We start from the raw sequence: 25,159 nt of genomic DNA on the forward strand, positions 1-25,159 counted from the left end.
GCTTGTCTGACCAGCAAAAAGAGTTTAATAGACACGTTGAAATTTCTTAATTGGCAGATTCTATACATTTCGTGAAGACATGCTCAGAAAATTCGAAGACCAAGCTTTCAGGACAAACTATGAATATTCTTCAGCCTCTTATGCATTGATCCCACAGAGTTTGTTTGTACAAGATTAGATTAACAACAGCTAGCACAGAGGAACATAGTCAGTCATTCTTCCCAAACTACATCTGTTAATGAAATGAGGGAAAAATATTAATAAGTGGAATGATTAAAAAGTAATTGGAATTTTTTAATTTTGTAGGCTTTATGCATCTGATTTTCAATTTTTTTTACCTTGTGATACCCTTGATCCTGAACTACATTTGCATTTTCAGCTGTTCTGGATATTTTGTTTGTTGCTGACAGTTGAAAATGTTATAAGTATTGTCGAGTGCTTGGTGAATTTTTACTTTAGAAAAAGATGGATCAAAGGATGTGTGTTAAATTTTTACCTGAAAACTGAAACGAAATGAAGCACCACATTCAAAGTGTTGACTATGGCTTTTCGTGAATCTACTATGAGTAAGACGAGTTTGTGAGTGGTATAAACATTTCAAAGTGGGTCAAGAAGACTGTGAAGACGGAGACTTCCCTGGATACCCTAGCACAGCAATTACTGACAACACAGAAGAAGTAATGAAACTAGTTTTGGAAAATCACTGAATCACCATCTGCGACATTGGTACATCCTTGGGCTCATGCCGAGCTATATTTTGGATATTTTGGGCACGAAACGTGTAGCAAAAATATGAGGAGTGATCAAGAAGTAATGGGAATTTTTTAATTTTCTAGGCTTTATATATCCGACTTACAATTTTTTTATGTTGTTGGTACACATGTTCCTGATGTATGTTTGATTTTCAGCCGTTTTGAATATTTAGTTTGTTGTTGACAGCTAAAAAAGTTATATGTACTGTCAAGTGATTGGTGAATTGATTCCAAATTGTTAAATTTCAACCAAAAACAATGCCGCATAGACATTACTCAGGAATTGCTGAATGAAACTGACAATGATCCAGAACTTCTAAAGAACATGTGACAAAACATGGGTATATGTGTAGGACTTCAAACCAAGTCCCAACTATCTCAATGGAAACAGCCTGAAGGGGGGGAGGGGGGGGGGGGAGGGGGGAGAGGGGGGGGGGGAGTGGGGGAGAGGGGGGGGGGAGAGAGAGAGAGAGAGAGAGAGAGAGAGAGATTCAATCATATGTGAAGGTTTTCTCACTATTTTCTGTGATTACGATGGGGTAGTGCATCATGAGTTCCCGCCTTACCATCTTACTGTTAATACGGAATACTGCCTGGAAATTATGCGCCATTTGCGTGAATCAATTTGAAGAAAACTAACAGAATTGTGGCAAAAGCATTTGTGAATATTTAATCCCAATAATGCTCCCACTCACACCACAATGCTTGCTTGTGCTTTTCTGGCAAGAAACAAAACCGCTGAGTTGCCTCAGTCACTGTATTCACCAGACATGGTCCACCGCGACTTCTTTCTATTCCAGAGGCTGAAGAGAGCCATGAAAGGACTTTGTTTTGCCACCATTGAGGAGATAGAAACAGAACTGCTGAAGGAGATGAACAATGTAACAAAAAGTGAGTTCCAGCAGTGCTTCCAAGATTGACAAAGTGCTGGCACAAGTGTATTATGTCTGAGGTGGATTACTTTCAAGGGGAAAAAAATGGTGGTGATCATGACGAATAAATAAGATTTTTTAAGAAAACTAAAAATTCCCGTTAATTTTTGAACACACCTGTTAGATGAGACAATATGAAGTACCCTCTGGCATGTACTTCATAGGTGTTAAAAGAGCATATGTGTGTGGGTGTAGGTAGGTACAGATCTTTGTTACAGTCTTCATCAAAGAAGCAACTGAGCAGAATTATTAAGGAGTAACCTAAGTGCAGGAAAAAATTTAAGTTGCACGTGTAATCAAAATGGCAATGTCTAGTAACAAGTGAAAAAATAACAAAATAAATACAATAAAAACTGTAAACACTTCACTTGCTTGTTTTAAGGAAGAGAAAAGATGCACCATTATAGTTTTCCTCCATTAAACAAAGCACACAGATTCAACAGGATTAAAATAATTATCTACATGGAATTAAACAGTTTTTAAAACAGAAATTAAAATTACCTGGAAACGAGGGCTGCTCTAGATGAAGCACTTGCACCAGTATGTGCCCTCCGTGAGCACCCCGCCTGTGCTGCACTTCCACCAGCTGAGCCATGTAGCTTTTGTCCAGCACAGCTTCAGCCACTTGAGCAGGATCCACTGCCACTGCCAAGTCCAATTTATTGAGCAGTTTGCTGGAATATTTACATGATTATTTATGCCAGAATTTAAAAAACTTCAAAACCAATGCATTTTAAAACTAGCCTTATGCCCTTATAGCCTGCTCAGATTTTTTTCCCTCCTTTAATCAAATTTGAATGTTGTTACACCCACAGCACATGTGTGAATCTACACATTATAAAGGAGTTAGTAACCATTTACATAGCTGCCAGTTTTGCATAATGAAAGTGTTCCAATGGGTTTAATTTCACATAGCGACTTAAGAAAAGGGACAAATCAAATAAGTGCTTCTATAGTTATTAGTGCCAGTATTACTCCAGGTACTGAATTCTCTCATCTCAAATGGATATTCCTGCATATGGAATCACATTTAAACATGGTATTCGTTTTTGTCAGTAATGATTAGTTTTTGTGGAGGTTTGTTCCATCTATGCAGCTAATTGAAGGCAGTTTGTTTATTGCTATAAGCATTTCACTTCTTTTATTTGTGAAGGATTGTCAATGGTGATTTCCATTGCTGTTAGCCCATACGTGTGGCCCTGGAGATGTTTCATTAGTCTCCATGTTCCAGTTGACCAGTTTCTGGTGTTCTTTCATCCACATTTGATTCAATACATCACTTGGACTTTACATTTTTCTTGATTGGTTTGCACAGTAATTGCAACAAAAATGACTTTGTAAACATATATCAGACCTACTGAAAAATTAAGGTATTACAACAGTTTTTTTCCTATGCAAGTCTGTCAAAGCCAATTTGTCATGGTGGATGTTAAAAATCTTTCACTGATTTAGATTTGCAAAAACTTTTAAATTTTTCATGCTAATTAAGGCCACAGAAACACGGTCTTTTCCCAGTGTACATCTGGCCAAATACTCCCCTGCATTCATAATGAAATATTTTCATTAAAAACAGTAAACCAGTCAGGACATTTTCTTTTATATATAGAGATATCACAGTAGTTTTTATAGTGACTCTTAGATTTCCTTCTGCTTTCTGTAAACCAATAGGCCATGAAGTTTGTTCTGTGTAATAGACCTTTTTAATGAGTATGACTACTAAAAAACAATAGCCTATAAACATTTCTATCACACTTTACTGCAATATTAATGGTTTAGGTAGCTCAAATTCCAATGTGATCCATAGTCAAAGAGTCACACTTATCATTGGTGATAGACAGATACAAGCTGATCCTGTGATCCAAGCATTCTGGCCTCCCTTTTTAACCTTCCCCAACATAGCCCTCTTTCCTTCTAAGAGTTACGAAAGCTCAGATGTTTCCTTTAATTCAATATGTGGCTACTGGCTGTACCATTTTAGTAGGCCATTTCCGATAGGGTGTAAATATTTTAGGAGTAAATGAGACTACTCACTGAAAAGCAGAGGTGTTGAGGTGTCAAAAAACAAAAGAAAGAAAGAAAGAAAGAATGCTTGCTAGATTTTGGCATACACATTTTCCCCCATCTGGAGTACACACACACACACACAAACACACACACACACACACACACACACACACACACACACACACACACACAACCTCTATGCTCCTACATAGATCCGGCTGCACACGCAGTGCCAGGACTGCAGTTCAACATGTGGGCAATGGTGGGATGGGGTGGCAGGACAGAAGGAGAGGTAGGAGGAAGGGGCTTTAGGAATGGGTAGCTATCAGTTTGGAGGGAGGCAGGAAGATTGTTAAGGGGTGAGTAGACTATTTGTTGGCTAGGAAAGCAGGTGGGACAGTTCACAGGTTCATGGGCAAGAAAGTATCTAGTACATACGCTGTTTCCTTATTTGTTTTGTGCCAATGTGCTCTGTGTGCAAGATTGCTCCTCATACACATGTAGGTCATAACGCTGAAGCTATGAGGTTTACAGAAATGTTTATTACATCATTTGTAAATGTTGAAACCTTTTCTAGAGACACACTGTGGATTCTTTAAAACACTCTTCCAGTAAGGATTTATTGCAGTCAGTAACATTATCATTCAACTCAATTTCTACAGTGAGCTCCTCAACTATGGTAACTAATTGTTTAATAACAGTCATTGATAAAATCTCTACAGAATGTTCTAATAAACAAAACTGTATTACAACACCAATAGTCAATGGGCTCTCAGACCAAACACTGTGATTCTTTATGTTAAATGTTAATACTGATCAGGAAATGAAATCTGCTGAATCCGGGTTAAGGAGGGTAGTAAGTAAGCTAAAACTCTATTATTTTAATCAAATGAAACTACAGTGAAACACCTATTTTATGTTCTATCATGGTCCTGACTTACAAACGCAAAATTGAGAAAAATTCAGAATTGAGGAGAACGCTGAAACCTCCAAAATAAGAGCAAAAACATAGGTAAGTGGGATATACGATTGAAAATTGTAATGCTCTGCAATACATTGCACAAAATTTGTATAAATGAAGGAAATTAAACGTACAGTACAATGTTTATACAATAATTTGTGGTGATGAATTTCATCAGTTCTTAAAAAATCACAAATGTGTAACAGTAAGTAAAAACTCTTCAAAAAATTGAAATTGGTATTTGGGTACAACGTAATTAAGCTATTTTCCAACAAGCTATGACCACAAATTATATGTCAAAGCACATGTTCCCGAGAGATGTTTCCTTCAGGCTCACCCTGAAAAAAGCAAAAATTGCTTGTTAAGCCATATGCATAAAAGCGGACATCTGCTGACAAACTTTGTCACCATTGCTATTAATGTTTAATGCTTTTCTTCCGAGCCGCACTTCATATGCTCACCGTATCAAAGTTTTATTTTAAGCTTGATGAGAGATGTTAAAAAATGAGTTTATTTCCCCAGTTAACATTACAAGCTTATTAGGAGTAAGTTCAATGAATTTCTGTACACTATAAATTTAAAAGAAAGCTCTGATGTAGCAGTTTCACCTTATGCTTTCTATCACTACTGATGATCTTTATGATCTGCAGTGTGTGGTGCAAAGTATATATGTGAGTAGTGTATGCACTTGTTGCAACCGTACCGTATTAGATTTGAACATGAAAGTCTTTAAAATCTTCTATCACAAAATCCTTGTTCTCTTTCTGTGTGACATCTCTGGCAAAGCACATGATCTGCATCGTAAAATCCTTGTTCTATTTCCATGTGACATCTCTGCCAAAGCACATGATGTGCACAAAAAGTATATTTTCACAAAATGCTTTCACCCCTACCTGCAATCCCGTCATTAAAGGGTCACTTCCCCTCCCCACACAGCCAGCAGGAGAGCTCATTTTACATGCGTTCGTGTGGTGTGGTGGCTGCACTGGCTGTTGGGTGATTTAACAAGTCACCAACCAATAACAGCTCACTAGCTGGAAATGGCTAATGTTTCATTGATTCTGACCAAGGATATTCTTCAAGACTCAGTGTTTGAATTTAAAGGGTTGATGATCGATACTATTGCTGAATAGAGTACATTGGACATACATGCAAAAAGATAAGCCTGAATTATAAGTGGCATAAGAAAAGGTGGCAGCTGGACCCCTTCATCACGTATTGACTCGGTCCAGAACACTTCGCATCAACTGTCCTGTTTTTCCATTGTTGCCGCAACATGGCAGTAGTTGTATCATAATTGCATGGTGAAGTTAAATACCAGAAGTTGAAAATACCACTTCAGTTGTAAATTTGTTTTATTACCAAGACCAGTTTCGGGCTCTCATAAGCCCATCCTCAGGTGTCGCACCTGTGCTGTGGCCCCCGAGCACCACGGTGGACGTGTTTTAGGCACGTTTTGCCACCTATGAATGCATAACTCCTTCTGCGCTTATGTGAGCCCAAAACTGGTCGTGATAATAAAAGAAATTTACAACTGAAGCGGCATTTTCAACCTCTGGTATGATGCTCAGTTTCAGATGTTCTTCCAACAGGATTGTTTGTGGTGAAGCTAAATGTTGTGCTGGCAATGCCAATTGCAGATTATGTCAGAATTTTGTGTCACACATCTTTCCTCTCTGCAATGGCCAAAAATATACTGTTAACTCCGCCACCACCTGCGGCGCGAACCATTTGTCTTTTGGTGCCACTTTTAACTCATTCAGCCACATCAAAATGGGAAAAAGTCAAGTGATATGTAGAGTAAGAATGCAGAACTGAGATAAACCTTACTAGTAAGAAACATAAAATCGGGGAATTTTTCGCATTGATTTTATGGGTTTTCCACAAAGGCTATGAATTTATGGGGTAGAACCACAAAAAATGTAAAATCAGAGAACATAAAATCAATATTCCACAGTATATGGTTCCAGAGATCTTTTCAAGTCTCATACATCTATGAGGCTTATATGCACACTGAAGCAATCAATGAAAATTTTACCACAGCCATGATTTGAACCCCAGTCTCCTGATCACTAGGCAGATGCGCTATGTCTCCCTCCTCGATCCAAATTACCATTCATGCCTCGGCCCTACCTAAGCCTGGGTTTCAGACAGGATCTCCCATTTCATTCAATGCTGAGGTCGTATTCCAGTACAGTTGTAGAGTTTCTGCAATGCTGTTCAAGTTTAGAGGGAATACCAAATGGCTGATGTGGAATGGAAATTTGGATTGAGGCGGGAGGCATACTAGGTTGATCTATGCAGATGTGCAAAGACACTGTGCCAGGGTGGTGAAGTGGAATCTGCCTACTGAGCAGGAGATCCAGGTTCAAATCCTGGCCTTGGTGCAAATTTTCATTAATTACTTCAGTCTGCACATTACATCATTGTTTATTTTATGTTAATCCTCACAGACATGAACTAGAGTGATGTTACAATACTCACAATAACAAACTCTACAAAAATGCTATGTATTACACAAGGAATAAATGTACCTTGTAAAACAAAAACGGAAACTGTATGTTGGTCAGAAACAGCTCAGAGGTTGATGCTGTAGCTCATTACAGCATGCTCTATGAAGCTGATGATGATAATACAGCCATGAAAAAATAGTCACACCAGACAAAAAAATGAAGACAATATGGGATGTAGTGAAAGAGGAGACTGGTAGAACCAGTAACGAAGAGGAGCACATTGTTTAAGAGTAAATGATAAATTGAATACTGAGGAGTTGGTGATGCATTACTTTTTATTGAACTTTCCATAACTTTTACTGAACAGAAGGTGTTGTCAAGTTCAGATGATGCCGCCATGGAATGTCTCAGGTAAGCCATAACAAACAAATGCAGTAATATGAATATGACCCTCACTACACCAGAAGTAATGTCCACCATAAAATCTTCTTTTAATTATGAAATTTGAGTGAATATGATAAAATACTGACAAAGTTAATAAAAATTGTTCTTCTGAGCTTAGAAACATTAAGTTTTTGTGTAACAGTTGACATCATTGGAACACTTCCCAATTGGCTGAAGGACTTTGAAGACCCGATGAACAGAATGGATCAAATCTTCAAAAGATGTTATAAAATGAACTTAAACACAAGTAAAGCAGCGAAAACAAAATGTAGTGTAATTACACCAGGTAATGCTGAGGGAATTAGATTAGGAAATGCATAATTAACAGTAGTGCATCATTTTTGTTCTTAGGGAAGTAAGGTAACTGATGATGACTGAAGTAGAGAGAGACGACAATAAGAAAAGCATTTCTAAAAAAAGAAAATTGTTTATATATATGCATTTGTGTTAGGAAGTGTCTTTAATGTATTTGTCTGTAGTGTAGCCTTTTGAAGAAATGTATTCATAGTTGTGAATATGGACAACTATGAGCTGTAAAATGGAACAATGACTATGAAAATTTGTGCTGGACCAGGACTCATACCTGAATTTCCCGCTTTATGATAGGAACCGCCTTAACCAATTTGGCTATCCATCCATGACTCATGGCCAGATCCAAACTTCCACACGTTGTCATTCATGTGTTACAACCTGCACTCACACACATTAAGTAATTCCTGTACATTGGGAGGATGTATTAATGGAAAGTCGCTGCCTGGTATCAGTGGATAAATATGATATTGCAGTGCCAGTGTTGTTAAGAAGTACGATGTCATGTACCTTCAAGACATGAATGCATGTCTGAAGGAACACTGCATCATACTTCTTAATAACAAAGTCATTGCAGTATCTTATCTTATCATACACATTACTTTTGTAACATGATGACACAGAAGAATATGCTGAAGTTTAGAAGGGTAGACTTGGTAACTAATCATTAGGTACAGAATCAAATTGGGCAGGAAAGAATTTTGTAACACAGATTGACTGAAAGAACAGGACACATCCTGAGGCATCAAGGAACCATTGATCTGTAATGGATTGAGTGTGAGCAGGAAAAATTGTAAAGTGAGATCAAGAGTTAAATACAGTAAGCAGATTCAAATGGATACAAGTTTAGTGGTTGTTCAGAAATTTGCATAGGACAGATTAGTGAAGACAGGTGTGGCAAACCAGACTTCAAACAAAAAACTGCAGCAGCAACACCAGTATTACATAAAATCTGATTTCTGTGGACTGTCAGTGCAGTAATATGATCTATGTAAATAAGTGTCAAACTAATTTTCTGTTGATGATCTGTGGTTACAATGGTTACAATAACCTCCGCATTATCATATGTATCTCAATTTATTGTACATTTACATTTATAATGACAAATTTGCAATTAGCTCTTAAATGAAAATATTTTTTTTTTACTTATTGCACATCTAATACGACTATTTCACTTCGGTTCTGTGAAAGGCATATTACCATATCATTTTCTTTTTGTAAATATGTATTCTTGTTTTATGACATGTTTTTATATCCTTGGGGATCTGGTCTTACTATCAATCTATGGAACAAAAGTATTTCTAATTTAAGCTGATAAAAACTTATATTTAAAAAAAGGCATGTTTTATTAACATAGAAAGATAAGAATAATAAACAGTCAAATATAAATTGTGTACTCAAAACAAGGAGAATACATACCTCATTGACTTAACAGGAATTCCAAATGACTGGATAAATAGAACAAGCTGAGATGGTTCAAGATCAGTCAGAGCAGCATCAACAAGTCTGTCAACATCAGAACGGATCATACGCAATTTGAGCCAGTCAGGAATTAACAATGCTTCTTCAGAAGTGTCCACAAGATACGCTTTAGGTGGCTCACCCTCAACAGGAAACCAAATCTCCAGCATACATTCAAATATACCCCTATCTGCAGAAAATAAAAAACATTTAAACAATGCCACTGTATTATCATCATTGTTGAACAATATTTCATTCATGGTAAATTCACTGATGTCGAGTTTCAAGGGTTTTAGCCCAGTACATAATTTCAATTTTGCCTCTAACTTTTCAATGACTACTAAGCAAGTCACATTCTTCACAACCTTCAGGCACTGTTTTTGTGTGTGCTCCTATACCTTAACTAGTAATCACATAAGACTACTGCGCAGAACAGCTTAAAAATGCTAACAGAATTTTCAGTGTCTATTCACACAACTCCAAGGTTCCAAACATTTCCTGTGTTTAACTACGAAATGCATTACTTGTTGTTATGCTTAACGATTTAGTTGCATCTGCTAATGCCTTATATTTTTTTCGGTATGTGTACACTGTAGCTGTATAGACAGATTCATCTAAAAGCTATCAATGTTCTCAGTGTTTTTTATGTGACTGTCAACTCGTAAAGTAAGAGCATCATTTGCCACCAGCAATGGAGGGTGAAATTTTGACACTTACACAGGTGTAATATCAGTAGTCTTCTGACTACTAATGTACCATTTCCAACATATGCTTAAGTTTGATGTTACTTGAACTATATTCCAGAAATCCCTACACAGTTATTTTTTCTATGAAAATTTTTTATCGGAATTCAATTTTTGATGTAACCTAACATATCAACAATTATCAACTAATAAAATTACCAAGGGGTAGAAAAGATCTGGCTATAAACATAAGAAACTGACCACATTACTGAGGAACACTCTCTCTCTCTCTCTCTCTCTCTCTCTCTCTCTCTCTCTCTCTCTCTATTGTACAGTGAACACCTATTCTTTGTCCTTTAACTGTGTGCTTACACACTGACAAGTTTCCTCAAACTCCATCAGCTGGTCACAGTAGGCAAACAGTCTGCTGATGAAACATTCTTCATTTTAAAAAATAAAAATATTTATCAGTCTTGTATTACCCTGTTTTGAGAGACTTTCCTTTGCAACATTATCTTTTGATGCTCCTTTTCTTATCAATAGTTTAAGGAGTAAAGGTAACAACTCAGCAAATAGTTGAGGTGCCGAGTTGTCTACACACACACACACACACACACACACACACACACACACACACACACACAAAATCAATGTCTTGTCCCATAAATCTAATATGTTAACATTTTTCAATACAATGAAAAGGATAGATCACTGCTCACCATATAGTGGAGATTTGAGTGGCAGTCTTTTTGTAGTGTCTGTTTGCAACTCAACACCTCCACTATATGGTGAGTACCAATCTACCCTTTTCAAATAATGTCATTATTCCATCCTGGATTTCCCATTGTTCAATATTTTTCACTTATATTTAATTTTTCAGTTAAACACATGCTGCTATTGTTGAGTGCCAAGTGTTGACTGTGTGTGCAAGTTATTTATCTACCCCTGCCTCCCCTTCCTTGATGAGCACCTAGCTGATTAACTTAAAAACAGGAAGCTGTTTGTCTACCAGTTCCCACAGGCACTGGATTGAAAAGTCCACTTCAGCAGAATGAAATAAAGCACTAGAAACAGACTCACAGAAATAATAGAAATTTGTACACAACTGAAATAGACTTCACCCATAGACGGAAATCTAATAGCTTAACAAATTTAACTAGTTTTAATATGTGCATATGATATGTACAATAATTAATCTTACCTAGGCCAGGTCCATAGTTAAGCAAGATGATAATTGCATGAACAACAAGGATATGCATTGTTGACTCTTCACCTGTGCTCCAGGTTATAAGAATCTGATCCTGACTCTCTGACCACTGATAGGCTTCTCTGCGAGGCTCTCGTGCCTGTAACAAAAAAACATTGCTAAAACAAATCACACAATAGGTACATCAGTTCTGATCAAAATAATTTCCAGTTTCATTTATTACAATAACAAAGTCTAGTATGGGTGCAGCAAACAATATCTGAAAGGCCATTTCCCTGAAGGGTGTCACAAACAAGTATAACAGCACATGAAGTTACACTTGCTTACAGGTAAGTTCACACAAATGCACAACTGCAGCATCACTGACTGCTTGTGAATGAATGCTTGGACAAATGGGTGTGAGGGGAGAAAAAAGAATCATTGCAACTGAGACAGTGGTGCAAAATACAAGGGAGCAGGAGGCAGAAGACATTTTGCATTCACCAGCAGTGCCAAAATGAGGATTAATTATTGCAACAACTGCAAAAGACAGACACACACGAAGGCAGAGGAGTAAAGAGACATGGGGGAGAGGGACTTGGGGGGCAGGGGACGGGGACTTGAGGGGGAGGGGAAAGGGATGGAGAGGAGAAACTGGAAAGGGGAGAGACGGACGGGAGTGGAGAGAAGAGGGGGGAGACCTGGGAGGGAAGAGAGAGGGGGGGATGGAGAGGAGAGACTGGGAAGGGGAGAGACAGACGGGGGGGGGGGGGGGGGGGAAGAGGGGGGGAAGACCTGGGGAGTAGAGACGGGGGGGGGAAGGGACTGGTGGGAGAGAGGCAGTTATGCAGGGGTAAGGGATCAAGTTACATTCATTGATGAAAAAAAAAAAAACATAGCGCCAAAGCTAATTAATGTAGAGAATTGAAATTTTCAGAATATACTTGTCTAGCAACATATTTAAGTGGCTAACACTGCTAGACCACAGGTTAATATAAGCAATAGATAGCCATTGCAAATGTGAAATGCTGGTACCTTAATAACCAGTGCAAACATCAGAATGTTGAATGCAAACATGCATGCAGTATGTAGTATAGGTACCGGATGTCAGGGAGTTCCGTCCCTATTACAATACAGGGGTGGTTAATGCTGGAGAAGGGCGACGCAGGAATTGTCACCCAATGATGTCCGCATGTGCTCAATTCGAGACACATCTGGTGATCACCAGGCCAGGGCAACACATCTAAACTCTGAACAGCAAGTTGAGTTACAACAATGACATGAGACCAAGTGTCTGGAAAACACCCTCTGGACTGCTGTTCAGAAATGGCAGCACAACAGCCAGAATCACCAGACTGATATGCAAATTTGCAGTCAGGGTACATGGGACAGCAACAAGTGCACTCCTTCTGTCATACAAAGTCAGACCCCAGACCATAACTCCAGGTGTAGGTCTGGTGTGTCTAGCATGCAGGCAGGTTGGTTACAGGTCCGCAACTGACCTCCTCCTAACCAAAACATGGCAATCACTGGCACCAAGACAGAACCAACTCTCATCAGTAAACAAAACAGTTCTCCACCCTGCCCTCCAATGAGCTCTCACTTGACACCAATGAACTCACAAATGGCAGCAGTGTGGGGTCAGTGGAATGCATACTACGTGGCGTCTGGCTCAGAGCCAGCCTTCAAGTAATCGATTTGTAACAGTTTGTTGTGTCACTGCACTGTGGTGCCAACTGCTGTTTGAACTGCTGCTGCAGACGTAGTACAATGAGCTGTGGCCATAAGCTGTACACAACTTTCTTCTCTCTGTAGTCTCATGTGGCCATATGGAAACCGGTCTTCCTCCAACCATACACTCTCAGGACCACTGTTGCCAGAGGCTGTATTCCTGCCAAGTCTTTCTGCAATATCACAGAAAGAAACTCCAGATTCTAGTATCGCTGTTACAACGGCTTATTCGAACTCAGTGAGTTGTTGATAATCACGTCTTCATTGCCTTAAATGCTTTCTTGGCTAACTCACCACATCAAACCTCAATGGTAACTAACGTGACCCGACCACTGCAGAGTGTATTTAAATCAAACCTGATTTGTGTCCTCATAATGGTGCTATTAGTGCCACACTTAGGCAACTCACGCAAAATCTGAATAGACATCATCTTTCAGATATAGAAACACATCAACCAACTTTTGTTTATGTCACAAAACTCCTACTTGGTGCATGTCCCCCCCCTTGTCAGTGTATGTACATCAAAGAGGGACACAGTGACAAAAATATAATATTTGTAAATGATGTTTAGTAAAGCACCAGAGTGCCAATCAGAGACAACTATCTATACAAAAAAGAAAAAAACTGATAAAGAATTTTAAAAAATCCATTAGCATAAAACATCGCTAATTGGTGAATACTATTGACCTAGCTCTCAAGACTAGTATTACTTTCGTAACACAATATCTCTGAAAACTCTCAATAAATTTTTTATTTCTTTATTTTTTCCATTTCAATTTATTTCTTCAAAGTGGAATTTGTTTCGTCAGCATTAGTTGAAAAATTTCCAGCTCTTCCACAATGTACATATATCCACCATTCCCTGCCTTATGTTATTGAAGGGATGAAAAGCATGTAGTGGATAAAAACTGGAAACAGTGTTATTGTTTTACATATGGAAGAAAATGGTAAATATTTATCAAAGCTGTAGAACATCATCAATAAAAAATAGCCTACTTAAAAAAAGACTTGCAAAGGGCTTTTAAATGCAGGGTGTTACAAAAAGGTATGGCCAAACTTTCAGGAAACATTCCTCATACACAAAGAAAGAAAATATGTTATGTGGACATGTGTCTGGAAACGCTTACTTTCCATGTTGGAGCTCATTTTATTACTTCTCTTCAAATCACATTAATCATGGAATGGAAACACACAGCAACAGAACGTACCAGCGTGACTTCAAACACTTTGTTACAGGAAATGTTCAAAATGTCTTCCGTTAGTAAGGATACAGGCATCCACCCTCCGTCGCATGGAATCCCTGATGCAGCCCTGGAGAATGGCGTATTATATCACAGTCGTCCACAATACGAGCACGAAGAGTCTCTACATTTGGTACCGGGGTTGCATAGACAAGAGCTTTCAAATGCCCCCATAAATGAAAGTCAAGAGGGCTGAGGTCAGGAGAGCGTGGAGGCTATGGAATTGGTCCGCTTCTACCAATCCATCGGTCACCGAATCTGTTATTGAGAAGCATACGAACACTTCGACTGAAATGTGCAGGAGCTCCATCGTGCATGAACCACATGTTGTGTCGTACTTGTAAAGGCACATGTTCTAGCAGCACAGGTAGAGATATCCCATATGAAATCATGGTAACGTGCTCCATTGAGCGTAGGTGGAAGAACATGGGGCCCAATCAAGACATCACCAACAATGCCTGCCCAAACGTTCACAGAAAATCTGTGTTGATGACGTGATTGCACAACTGCATGCGGATTCTCGTCAGCCCACACATGTTGATTGTGAAAATTTACAATTTGATCACGTTGGAATGAAGCCTCATCCGTAAAGAGAACATTTACACTGAAATGAGGATTGACACATTGTTGGATGAACCATTCGCAGAAGTGTACCTGTGGAGGCCAATCAGCTGCTGATAGTGCCTGCACACGCTGTACATGGTACAGAAACAATTGGTTCTCCCGTAGCACTCTCCATACAGTGACGTGGTCAACGTTACCTTGTACAGCAGCAACTTCTCTGATGCTGACATTAGGGTTATCGTCAACTGCAGGAAAAATTGCCTCGTCCATTGCAGGTGTCCTCGTCGTTCTAGGTCTTCCCCAGTCACGAGTCATAGGCTGGAATGTTCCGTGCTCCCTAAGTCACCCATCAATTGCTTCGAACGTCTTCCTGTCGGGACACCTTCGTTCTGGAAATCTGTCTCGATATAAACGTACCGCGCCACGGCTACTGCCCCGTGCTAATCCATACATCAAATGGGCATCTGCCAACTCCGCATTTGTAAACATTGCACTGACTGCAAAACCAAGTTCGTGATGAACACTAACCTGTTGATGCTACGTACTAATGTGCTTGATGCTAGTACTGTAGAGCAATCAATCGCATGTCAACACAAGCACCGAAGTCAACATTACCTTCCTTCAATTGGGCCAACTGGCGGTGAATCGAGGACGTACAGTACATACTGATGAAACTAAAATGAGCTCTAACATGGAAATTAAGCATTTCCGGACACATGTCAACATAACATCTTTTCTTTATTTGTGTGTGGGGAATGTTTCCTGAAAGTTTGGCCGTACCTTTTTGTAACACCCTGTATAATTGGGAACCTCTTTTGCGATACTCTTTTGGTCACAGGAAGTTGACGTGTACAGTAAACCTGCATTCTCAGTGCAATTCAGTAACATGTACAGTGTCTCCAGCTGTGAATACAACACTGCACTGTTCAGTCTGTCAACATGTCTAGACGCTCATTTCACTCTTAGACCATGCATGCATTGTCACCAGAGGAAGTTTCACACCAAAATGGCATACACTGCAGAAACACCATTTTGATATTCAACTGCTATTATGAGCCATGGAGCATTGGACATCTGCCTCATAGTAGCCATCTGCAGTCAATAACAGCAGATAATGACCGGTACCTACAGGTCACAGTTTGCAGGCACACTGAGGAGAGTGCAAGACATCTCCATGCTGCCATTTGGAGGCAACAGAGAGCTGTGTCAACATAGGCAGTACATAATCATCTTCAATCAATCAATTTTTCCTCTAACCATCCATTACGACAACAGCACCACGATGACTGAAGAAAGTCGGAAAGGGAACACCTATACAATTTATTTCCTAGAGACTGAAAAGCTTATGTCCATGAATCAGTACACTTATAGAAAGCAGCACTCGTGTGAAACTGAGCTTGCTATTTTCTCATATGATACACTGCAAACTATGGATTAAAGGCCACAGACAGATTCCATATTCCTAGATTTCAGTAAAGCATACTACACAGTACCCCACAGCAGACTGTTAATGACGGTATGAGTGTACAGAATAGGTTCTCAGATATGCGAGTGTCTCAGTGACTTCTTAAATAATAGAACCCAGTATGCTGTCCTCGACAGTGAGTGTTCATCAGGGACAGGCAGTGCAATAGGACTGCTATTATTTTCTAGATACATAAATGATCTGGAAAACAGGATGGGCAGCAATTTGTCATTATTTGCCGATTATGCTGTGATGTTCAGGATAGTGTCAAAGATGAGTAAGTGTGTAATGATACAAGATGACAGACAAAATTTCTAATTGGTGTGATAAATTGCAGCTGGCTCTCAATGTAGAAAAATGTAGGAACAACAAACCAGTAATGTTCCGATACAGCATTAATAGTCGGTACCAAATTAGAATTGACACACTCAAGTCATTTAAGTATCTGGGCGTAACATTTCAGATTGATATGAAATGGAATAAACATTTGAGGAATGTGGTAGGGAAGATGAATGATCAACTTTAGTTCATTGGCAGAATTTTACTCAAGTGTGATTCACCCGTAAAGAAGACCACATATAGACTCCAAGTGAGACCTATTCTGGAGTACTACTGGAGTATTTGGAACCCGCACAAGGTCTGATTAAAAGTAAAGGAAGAGAGTGAAGCAATTCGGAGGCAGGCTGCTAGATTTGTTACCGGTAGGTTTGAACAACATGCAAATTATGCGGAGATGCTTCGGGAATTCAAATGGGAATTCCCGGAGGGAAGACAACTTTCCTTTTGAGGAACACTGTTAAGGAAATTTAGAAAACCAGCATTTGAGGCTGACTGCAGAACAACCGTACTGTACACAGCATACATTTCATGTAAGGACTGTGAAGGTAAAATATGAGAAATTAGGCTCATATGGAGGCATATAGACAGTTGAGGAAAGGAAATGGCTATCAGTGCTTCAGAGTACCCTCAAAATGCACCGTACACTGGCTTGTGGAGTGTATATGTAGATGTACATGAATACAGATCAACGATGTTGGGTTCTCTTCACTGAAGAGTGCAGCCTTTGTTTGAGACAGGGTGTTGTAGTAGAAGTGTGTGGAGGCGAGCAAGTACAAATTCACATTTCATGCATGCAGTCTCAAATGTTCAGTAGAGAGGGAGGGGGGAGGTGGGGGCAGGGCTGCGCGCACGCGTACACACACACACACACACACACACACACACACACACACACACACACACACACACCCTTCCCACTCTCCCAGTTGTCACCGCCACCTCCACCTTTAGTGCCACCAGCTCCAGTACAGCAGCCAGCCCGGTAAACATCCCTCTCTGTCCGACACATTCCTAGGCTTCTGGTGCCCTCGGAACCCATCCATTTTAAAGTCTTCCTTGCTTCCTCCGCAGACACCATGGCTCATTTTATTCCATTTTTCCACAGCTCTGGGCCTGTTGTAGTGCTTCGAGAATTTCCGTGTAAATTCTAGAGCCACTCGTCCTTCTACTGTCTCCAACACATGATATTTTAAATATAAGTGGGAGAGTGGAAGCATATCTACTGCACCACCTGTTTCTGTGTGCAAGTTGAAAATTTGTTAAGAGAAGACTGTAAGAGGGGCGGTCCAATGACAACGACAAGTGTTTGCTGCTAGCACCACAGATGTTTTGTGAAAGAAAACAGAGTAATTATATGCTATTCTTTGCTGTGTTAGTGAATGTGATTATCGTAAAAAAAGAAAAACGAACAATTGACTACAGACTTTTAACTTACTTCATGTCTTAGCCCTGTACGAGACAAGACATATATGATGACCATAAAACATTTGGTTGTTGGACCAATGTTGTTATAAATATGTATAATAGAGTCTAATGTTTGATGACTAAGTTAACTTGCAGAAATTGTTGTTTGTGGAAGTTGAAAATGTATTATAATTGAACTGAAAGTATTCTACGAGTACCCAATTATTTCAAGAATAGAAAAAGAGTCTAAATAATTCCTATAACCAGCAAAAATCTTCAGAGAAGAAACTTTTGGAAGATCAGGTGAGTCAACTGATTAGGGTGAGGTGTGAATTGTGAATGCAATCCAGTTTTTTACCGCTTCTTGTGTCTTCAAAACTATTAGAACGGGTGGCGACATAAGTGACAGGACTCGAAGAAAATAGGAATTTTAAGACGGAAATGGGAAGAAGATATTTTGAGTTTCCATAGCAACCAGGCATAACAAGATAAGAGAACTGTTTCGAGTAATTGGATTGAGTCCAAGGAACCAAATGGAAGAAAGTTGTGAATGCAACACAGTAAAAGACTTAAGAAAGTAGTAATCTCAAAGGAACAGAGCGTAGACCTCGGCATTTTAGACTAAGAAGAGTATTCTACGAGTACCCAATTATTTCAAGAATAGAAAAAGAGTCTAAACAATTCCTATAACCAGCAAAAATCTTCAGAGAAGAAACTTTTGGAAGATCAGGTGAGTCAACTGATTAGGGTGAGGTGTGAATTGTGAATGCAATACAGTTTTTTACCGCTTCTTGTGTCTTCAAAACTTCGACTAAGAAGATTCGGTGTGGAGAGTACACAGCTTTCTCACACATCAGAACTGACACCGAAACAGTAACCAGCAACCAATGCCAACTGCGCCAGCTGCTGCTCACCAGTGCTGACTCCACGCCTGCCCGTCAACGGCAACACCAAAACCAACGTTCCACTGCCAGTGCTGTTCACCGGTGCTTAATACACATCCGTTTACCAATGCATCTAGAACTCTACGCCGGGTGAGAGTAAAACAATAATTGTTTGAGTATAAAGTTGAAGGAACTATTGCAATAGACTGTAATATTGTAGTCATTATAAGCAGAATAGGATTTTTTTTAATGTTCATGAGAACTGATTGTTCAGTACTGGGGAGCTTTTCTGAAATCCACCCCTTTTCCTAAACCTCACCTGTCCTTTTCCTTCACCACTCTTCTCTCCCTTTGAATCCTCCTGCCACAAGAAGGAGCTACTGGCTCTGAAAGCTTGTAAACTGTAATACCTTTTATATGTGTTTTCTCCTGCTGTTTCTCATTAAGTTTTTTGAGGGGCATCAGGATGAATTTACCATAATCCCCTGGCCACCAAACTCCCCAGATTTAAACCCAATCAAAAATCAGTGGGACCACCTCGGTCGGGCTGTTTGCGTCATTGATCACCTAGTGCAGCTGGCCACTGCACTGGACTCTGCACAGCTCCACATTCCTGTCGGCACTACCAGAACCACACTACCTCACTTCCTGCACAACTTGCAGCAGTCTACACTGCAAAATGTAATTATTCAGGCTCTTGACAGGTGGTCACATTAATGTGAATGGACAGTGTATTTGATATGGCTTTATCCAAAAGCAGAGGGTTTTCACTAAAAAAATACGTAAAAGCATGTTATTACCATTCGTAGAGATTTTTAAATTACTTTGCAGATGAGCATCACGCGTATCAGTATGTATCATCTTTGCAAAGGCACATTGAAGTATAAAAGGCACATTGAGGTACATGCATCGAAATACATTCATTTTCTGAAGAGTGCTAAATTTATCTATACAAATTACGAAACCTATAAAGAACGAAAATTTTAACCATCACAAAGTTTTCTATGTGAATTTTATGTTAAGAAATCTTATTGGGACATAATAGATTCCTCATTTATCAAATTCAGTTACAAGTACTGAATGGGAGACATAAAAACATATTGTGGGTAACATAATGACTATGAAAAAGGCTGCAATAATCTTTTAGTAAAATATATGTGTATTCTGTGCGTTTTCTGTAGTGATTTTTATATTTTCTGTAATTGGGAACTATTATATATACAATTACATACGTACCTTTTGCAAATACTGGAAGAACATCAGCATAAGAGCATGCTGTGTGTGTTCTGCACCTGCCAGTTCACAGTTTGGAGAAGGCAGTATGGCAGCCATAATTGAACTTCTCTCTACAATAAGCTGTGCCATATCCTGAAACATTAACATTAATCAACGGATAATATAAACCAGTTTCTTAAACAAGGTAAATGAACTGCACTGAATTTCTGTATTACTCTGAATTGTTATTAAGATTTTGATTTTTAGATGATATCAATTACAACACAGAATACTAATACCATATTTCACAAACACTTTACTTACCTATTTTATCATTATTCTTATTTTTAAACATAACTTGTGTTCTCCAATCAGGCAGCAAAATGGCATCACTGAACACTGATAAATTTACTACTTTTAGAAGTCCTTACCTTGACAAACACTGTTACAACAAAAGAAACAAGAAGACCAACAAAGAGATAGAGGGGCTGGCCAGTACTCACCTCAGCTCAGTACAGCCGATAGATACACAAAAAACAGAACCAAAAATTTACATTCCTAGCTTTCGGAACAAATGTTCCTTCATCAGGGAGGAGAGAGGGGAAAGAAAGGGAAGAAGGGAAAGTAGATTCAGTTACTCACAACCTAGGTTATGAAGCAACAGGGAAAGGAATACAGGGAGGGTAGCATGGATGGAGGCATGGTTGTCAGAGGGAAGCCAAAGATCCCTTCCCTCTGACAACCATGCCTCCATCCATGCTACCCTCCCTGTATTCCTTTCCCTGTTGCTTCATAACCTAGGTTGTGAGTAACTGAATCTACTTTCCCTTCTTCCCTTTCTTTCCCCTCTCTCCTCCCTGATGAAGGAACATTTGTTCCGAAAGCTAGGAACGTAAATTTTTGGTTCTGTTTTTTGTGTATCTATCGGCTGTACTGAGCTGAGGTGAGTACTGGCCAGCCCCTCTATCTCTTTGTTAGTATTTGTTTCACATCTTTATATGAGATTTTCCATTAATCATTTAGAAACAAGAAGACCCATTATTATTAAAAACAAATTTGATAACTCACCACCACAAGCTCAGCCATTTCAGGCAATGGATCATTAGCAGCATGTGCAGCCAGGAAGCATATATAACTGCTTACAAGAGCTGGTTCGCTCTCTACTTGGCACGCCTGTCGCAATGCCTGAATTACTTGTCCTCTTACTGCCTGGAAATGTGGCAACTGTGGAAGCTGACGAGACAGCCACCAACTGAAATATAGATATTAACAGAAAAATTAAGTGTGATTACAATACAGGCAAGAATTATGACAGTACTAATTATCCTGTGAGCAAAATGACTATATTTTATTTATGTAACATTATAATAATGGACCACTATCTTCCAGGTAACATTACCTCTACCTGAGTCACAATAATCTGGGGTAGTTTCAAGGCATTCATCAATAGCATAGAGAGCATAAAACCATTTAAGTTCTACTCTACACTGGTATGATAAAAATCATGTGATAGTGATATGCACAAATGCAGATGGCAATAATATCACACACACAAGGTATAAAAGTGCAATGCATTGGTGGAGCTGTCATCTGTACTCAGGTGATTCAAGTGAAAAGATTTCTGACATGATGATGGCCGCACAACGGGAATTAACAGACTATGAAAGCAGAATGGTAGGGAGCTACATGCATCGGACATTCCATTTCAGAAATCATTACGGAATTTAACATTCCGAGATCCACTATGTCAAAAGTGTGCCGAGAATACCAAATTTCAGGCATTCTCTCTCACCACAGACAAAGCATGGCAGAGAGCCTTCACGTTACGACCAAGAGCAGCAGCGTTTCCGTAAAACTGTCAGTGCTATAGACAAGCAAAACTGTGTGAAATAATTGCAAAAATCAATATGAGACGTACGACGAATGTATCAATTAGGACGGTGTGGCGATATTTGGCATTAATGCGCTATGGCAGCAGATGATCAATGCGAGTGCCTTTGCTACTAGCATGATATCGCCTGCAGTCTCTCTCCTGGGATTGTGACAATATCAGTTGTCCCTTGATGACTGGGAAACTGTGGCCTCGTCAAATGAGTTCCACTTTGAATTGGTACAAACTGATGATAAGGTCTGTGCGTGGTGCAGTTCCCCTGAAGCCATGAACCCACGTTGTCACCAAGTCATTGTGTAAGAAGGTGGTGGCTCCATAATGGTGTGGCTTGTGTTTACAGGGAATGAACTGGGTCCTCTGGTCCAACTGAAGTGATCACTGAATAGAAATGGATATGTTCGGCTACTTACTTGAAGACCATTTGCATCCATAAATGGACTTCATGTTCCCAAACATGTCACTTCGCCACAATTGTTCACAAATGGTTTGAAGAACACTCTGGACAATTCGAGTGAATGATGTGGCTGCCCAGATCAACTGACATGAATCTCACTGAACATTTACGGGACATACGAGGGTCACTCCAAAAGAAATGCACACTTTTTTTTTTTTAATCAATCTTTTATGCTACATGTTTGAAAGATTTACAGTGTGTAGATACATCCTTTAGGAACAATAATTTCATTTCTCCACATAATTTCCATCCCTCTCGACTGCCTTACGCCATCTTGGAACCGGCGCCTGTATACCTGTACGGTAAAATTCTGGACCAACCTGTTGGAGCCACTGTTTGGCGGTATGCACAAGGGCGTCATCATCTTCAAACCTTGTTCCACGAAGAGAGTCTTTCAGTTTCCCAAATAGATGATAGTCACATGAAGCCATGTCAGGACTGTAAGGCGAGTGTTTCAGTGTTGTCCATCCGAGTTTTGTGATCGCTTTCATAGCTTTTTACTGACATGTGGCCGTGTATTGTCATGCAGCATCTCCATACACCTTTTTCAACCTCTTGTGGATGTTTCCCACTGTCTCGTTTTCACAGCACAGGAATTCTATGACAGTACGTTGCTTCTGACGAACGTCAAGAACAGCAACCATCTTGAAGGTGTGCTGTGACGGTGCTACTCACGGGAACAGGTTGAACTAAGTTTTAAAACAAGTGGGAAGGATGTATCTACACACTGTAAAACTTTCACACATGCAGACTGAAAACTGTACTTTTACAAAAATAGTGTGCATTTCTTTTGGAGTGACCCTCGTAATTGAGAGGTCACTTTGTGCACAAAATCCTCCACTGGCAACACTTTCCCAGTTATGGATAGCCACAGAGGCAGCATGGCTCAGCTCAATATTACTGCAGGGGCCTTCCAATGACTTGTTGAGTCCATGCCAAACCGAGCTGCAGCCCAAGTCCGGGCAAAAGGAGATCTGACCCGGTATTAGAAGATATCCCATGAATTTTGTCACCTCAATGTGGTACACAGTTTCATATCTCTCAGTGTGTTCATAAGTGAATTACATATGGCTGAATGAAGCTGGTCGTAGGTTGTGTTCCAAAAATGAACATCACAGAGACAGATGTGACAACACTTTCTGCAGGACCTGACCATCATTTTGCAGGACAATGCTCAAGCATGTACAGTGCAAGCTGTTACTGATTTGTTTGACTGATGGGGCTGCTAAGTGCTATACCACCTACTGCAGTTCCCTGACTTAAGCCCTCATGAGTTCAATTCGATTTCTAAACTGAGGGAATGGCATTCACTTCAGAACTGCTACAAATTCATCGGGTAATAGACTGTGCTGCTTGAACTGTCAACACAACTGGCACTACTAAGAGTATCCTACGACTTCCTGGCAAAGGGTGGCACAATGCTGGTGACTACTTTGAAGGTCAGTAAAACTTTGAAACACTTATCTATTTTGTACGAGCTGTAAATAAATAGTTGCCACTATTAAAGTTCCAACCCTCGTATCTCATTTTTCTATACTAACAATACCTACGATAAAAAATTCCACCCCCCTGCCCCCCAAACTCTTTTCTGAAATTTTGTATTTCCATCATAATATTGTCTTGTCATAATGATGTCTTACATTCTGATACACCAACCAGCGTTCAGTGCTTATGCCTTCTGCTTCTTTGAAACTTTTAATACTCCCCCCCCCCACCCCCCATGAACCATGGACCTTGCCGTTGGTGGGGAGGCTTGCGTGCCTCAGCGATACAGATAGCCGTACTGTAGGTGCAACCACAACGGAGGGGTATCTGTGAGAGGCCAGACAAACGTGTGATTCCTGAAGAGGGGCAGCAGCCTTTCAGTAGTTGCAAGGGCAACAGTCTGGATGATTGACTGATCTGGCCTTGTAACAATAACCAAAACGGCCTTGCTGAGCTGGTACTGCGAACGGCTGAAAGCAAGGGGAAACTACAGCCGTAATTTTTCCCGAGGGCATGCAGCTTTACTGTATGATTAAATGATGATGGCGTCCTCTTGGGTAAAATATTCCGGAGGTAAAATAGTCCCCCATTCGGATCTCCGGGCGGGGACTACTCAAGAGGATGTCGTTATCAGGAGAAAGAAAACTGGCGTTCTACGGATCGGAGCGTGGAATGTCAGATCCCTTAATCGGGCAGGTAGGCTAGAAAATTTAAAAAGGGAAAGGGATAGGTTAAAGTTAGATATGGTGGGAATTAGTGAAGTTCGGTGGCAGGAGGAACAAGACTTCTGGTCAGGTGACTACAGGGTTATAAACACAAAATCAAATAGGGGTAATGCAGGAGTAGGTTTAATAATGAATAGGAAAATAGGAATGCGGGTAAGCTACTACAAACAGCATAGTGAACGCATTATTGTGGCCAAGATAGATACAAAGCCCACACCTACTACAGTAGTACAAGTTTATATGCCAACTAGCTCTGCAGATGATGAAGAAATTGAAGAAATGTATGATGAAATAAAAGAAATTATTCAGATTGTGAAGGGAGACGAAAATTTAATAGTCATGGGTGACTGGAATTCGAGTGTAGGAAAAGGGAGAGAAGGAAACGTAATAGGTGAATATGGATTGGGGCTAAGAAATGAAAGAGGAAGCCGCCTGGTAGAATTCTGCACAGAGCACAACATAATCATAGCTAACACTTGGTTTAAGAATCATGAAAGAAGGTTGTATACATGGAAGAACCCTGGAGATACTAAAAGGTATCAGATAGATTATATAATGGTAAGACAGAGATTTAGG

The 25,159-nt window shown here is 39.8% G+C and overlaps 1 protein-coding gene across 4 annotated transcripts in view; it reads right to left on the bottom strand.

Moving 5' to 3' along the window:
• The window catches only part of LOC126419147 (integrator complex subunit 1), a 288,378-nt gene that overhangs the window by 78,783 nt on the left and 184,436 nt on the right, over positions 1–25,159 (bottom strand). For all 4 annotated transcript variants that reach the window (XM_050086288.1, XM_050086260.1, XM_050086280.1 and 1 more), the window contains exons 19-23: positions 21,097–21,280; positions 20,050–20,181; positions 11,201–11,345; positions 9,275–9,506; positions 2,186–2,358 (exon numbers count right to left, since the gene is read on the bottom strand). In XM_050086288.1, coding sequence (XP_049942245.1) covers positions 2,186–2,358; positions 9,275–9,506; positions 11,201–11,345; positions 20,050–20,181; positions 21,097–21,280 — 866 coding nt within the window. The remainder of the gene's footprint in view (positions 1–2,185; positions 2,359–9,274; positions 9,507–11,200; positions 11,346–20,049; positions 20,182–21,096; positions 21,281–25,159) is intronic.

Source organism: Schistocerca serialis, chromosome 1 (assembly GCF_023864345.2).
Source record: "Schistocerca serialis cubense isolate TAMUIC-IGC-003099 chromosome 1, iqSchSeri2.2, whole genome shotgun sequence".
In the NCBI taxonomy this organism is placed as follows: Eukaryota; Metazoa; Arthropoda; class Insecta; order Orthoptera; family Acrididae; genus Schistocerca; species Schistocerca serialis.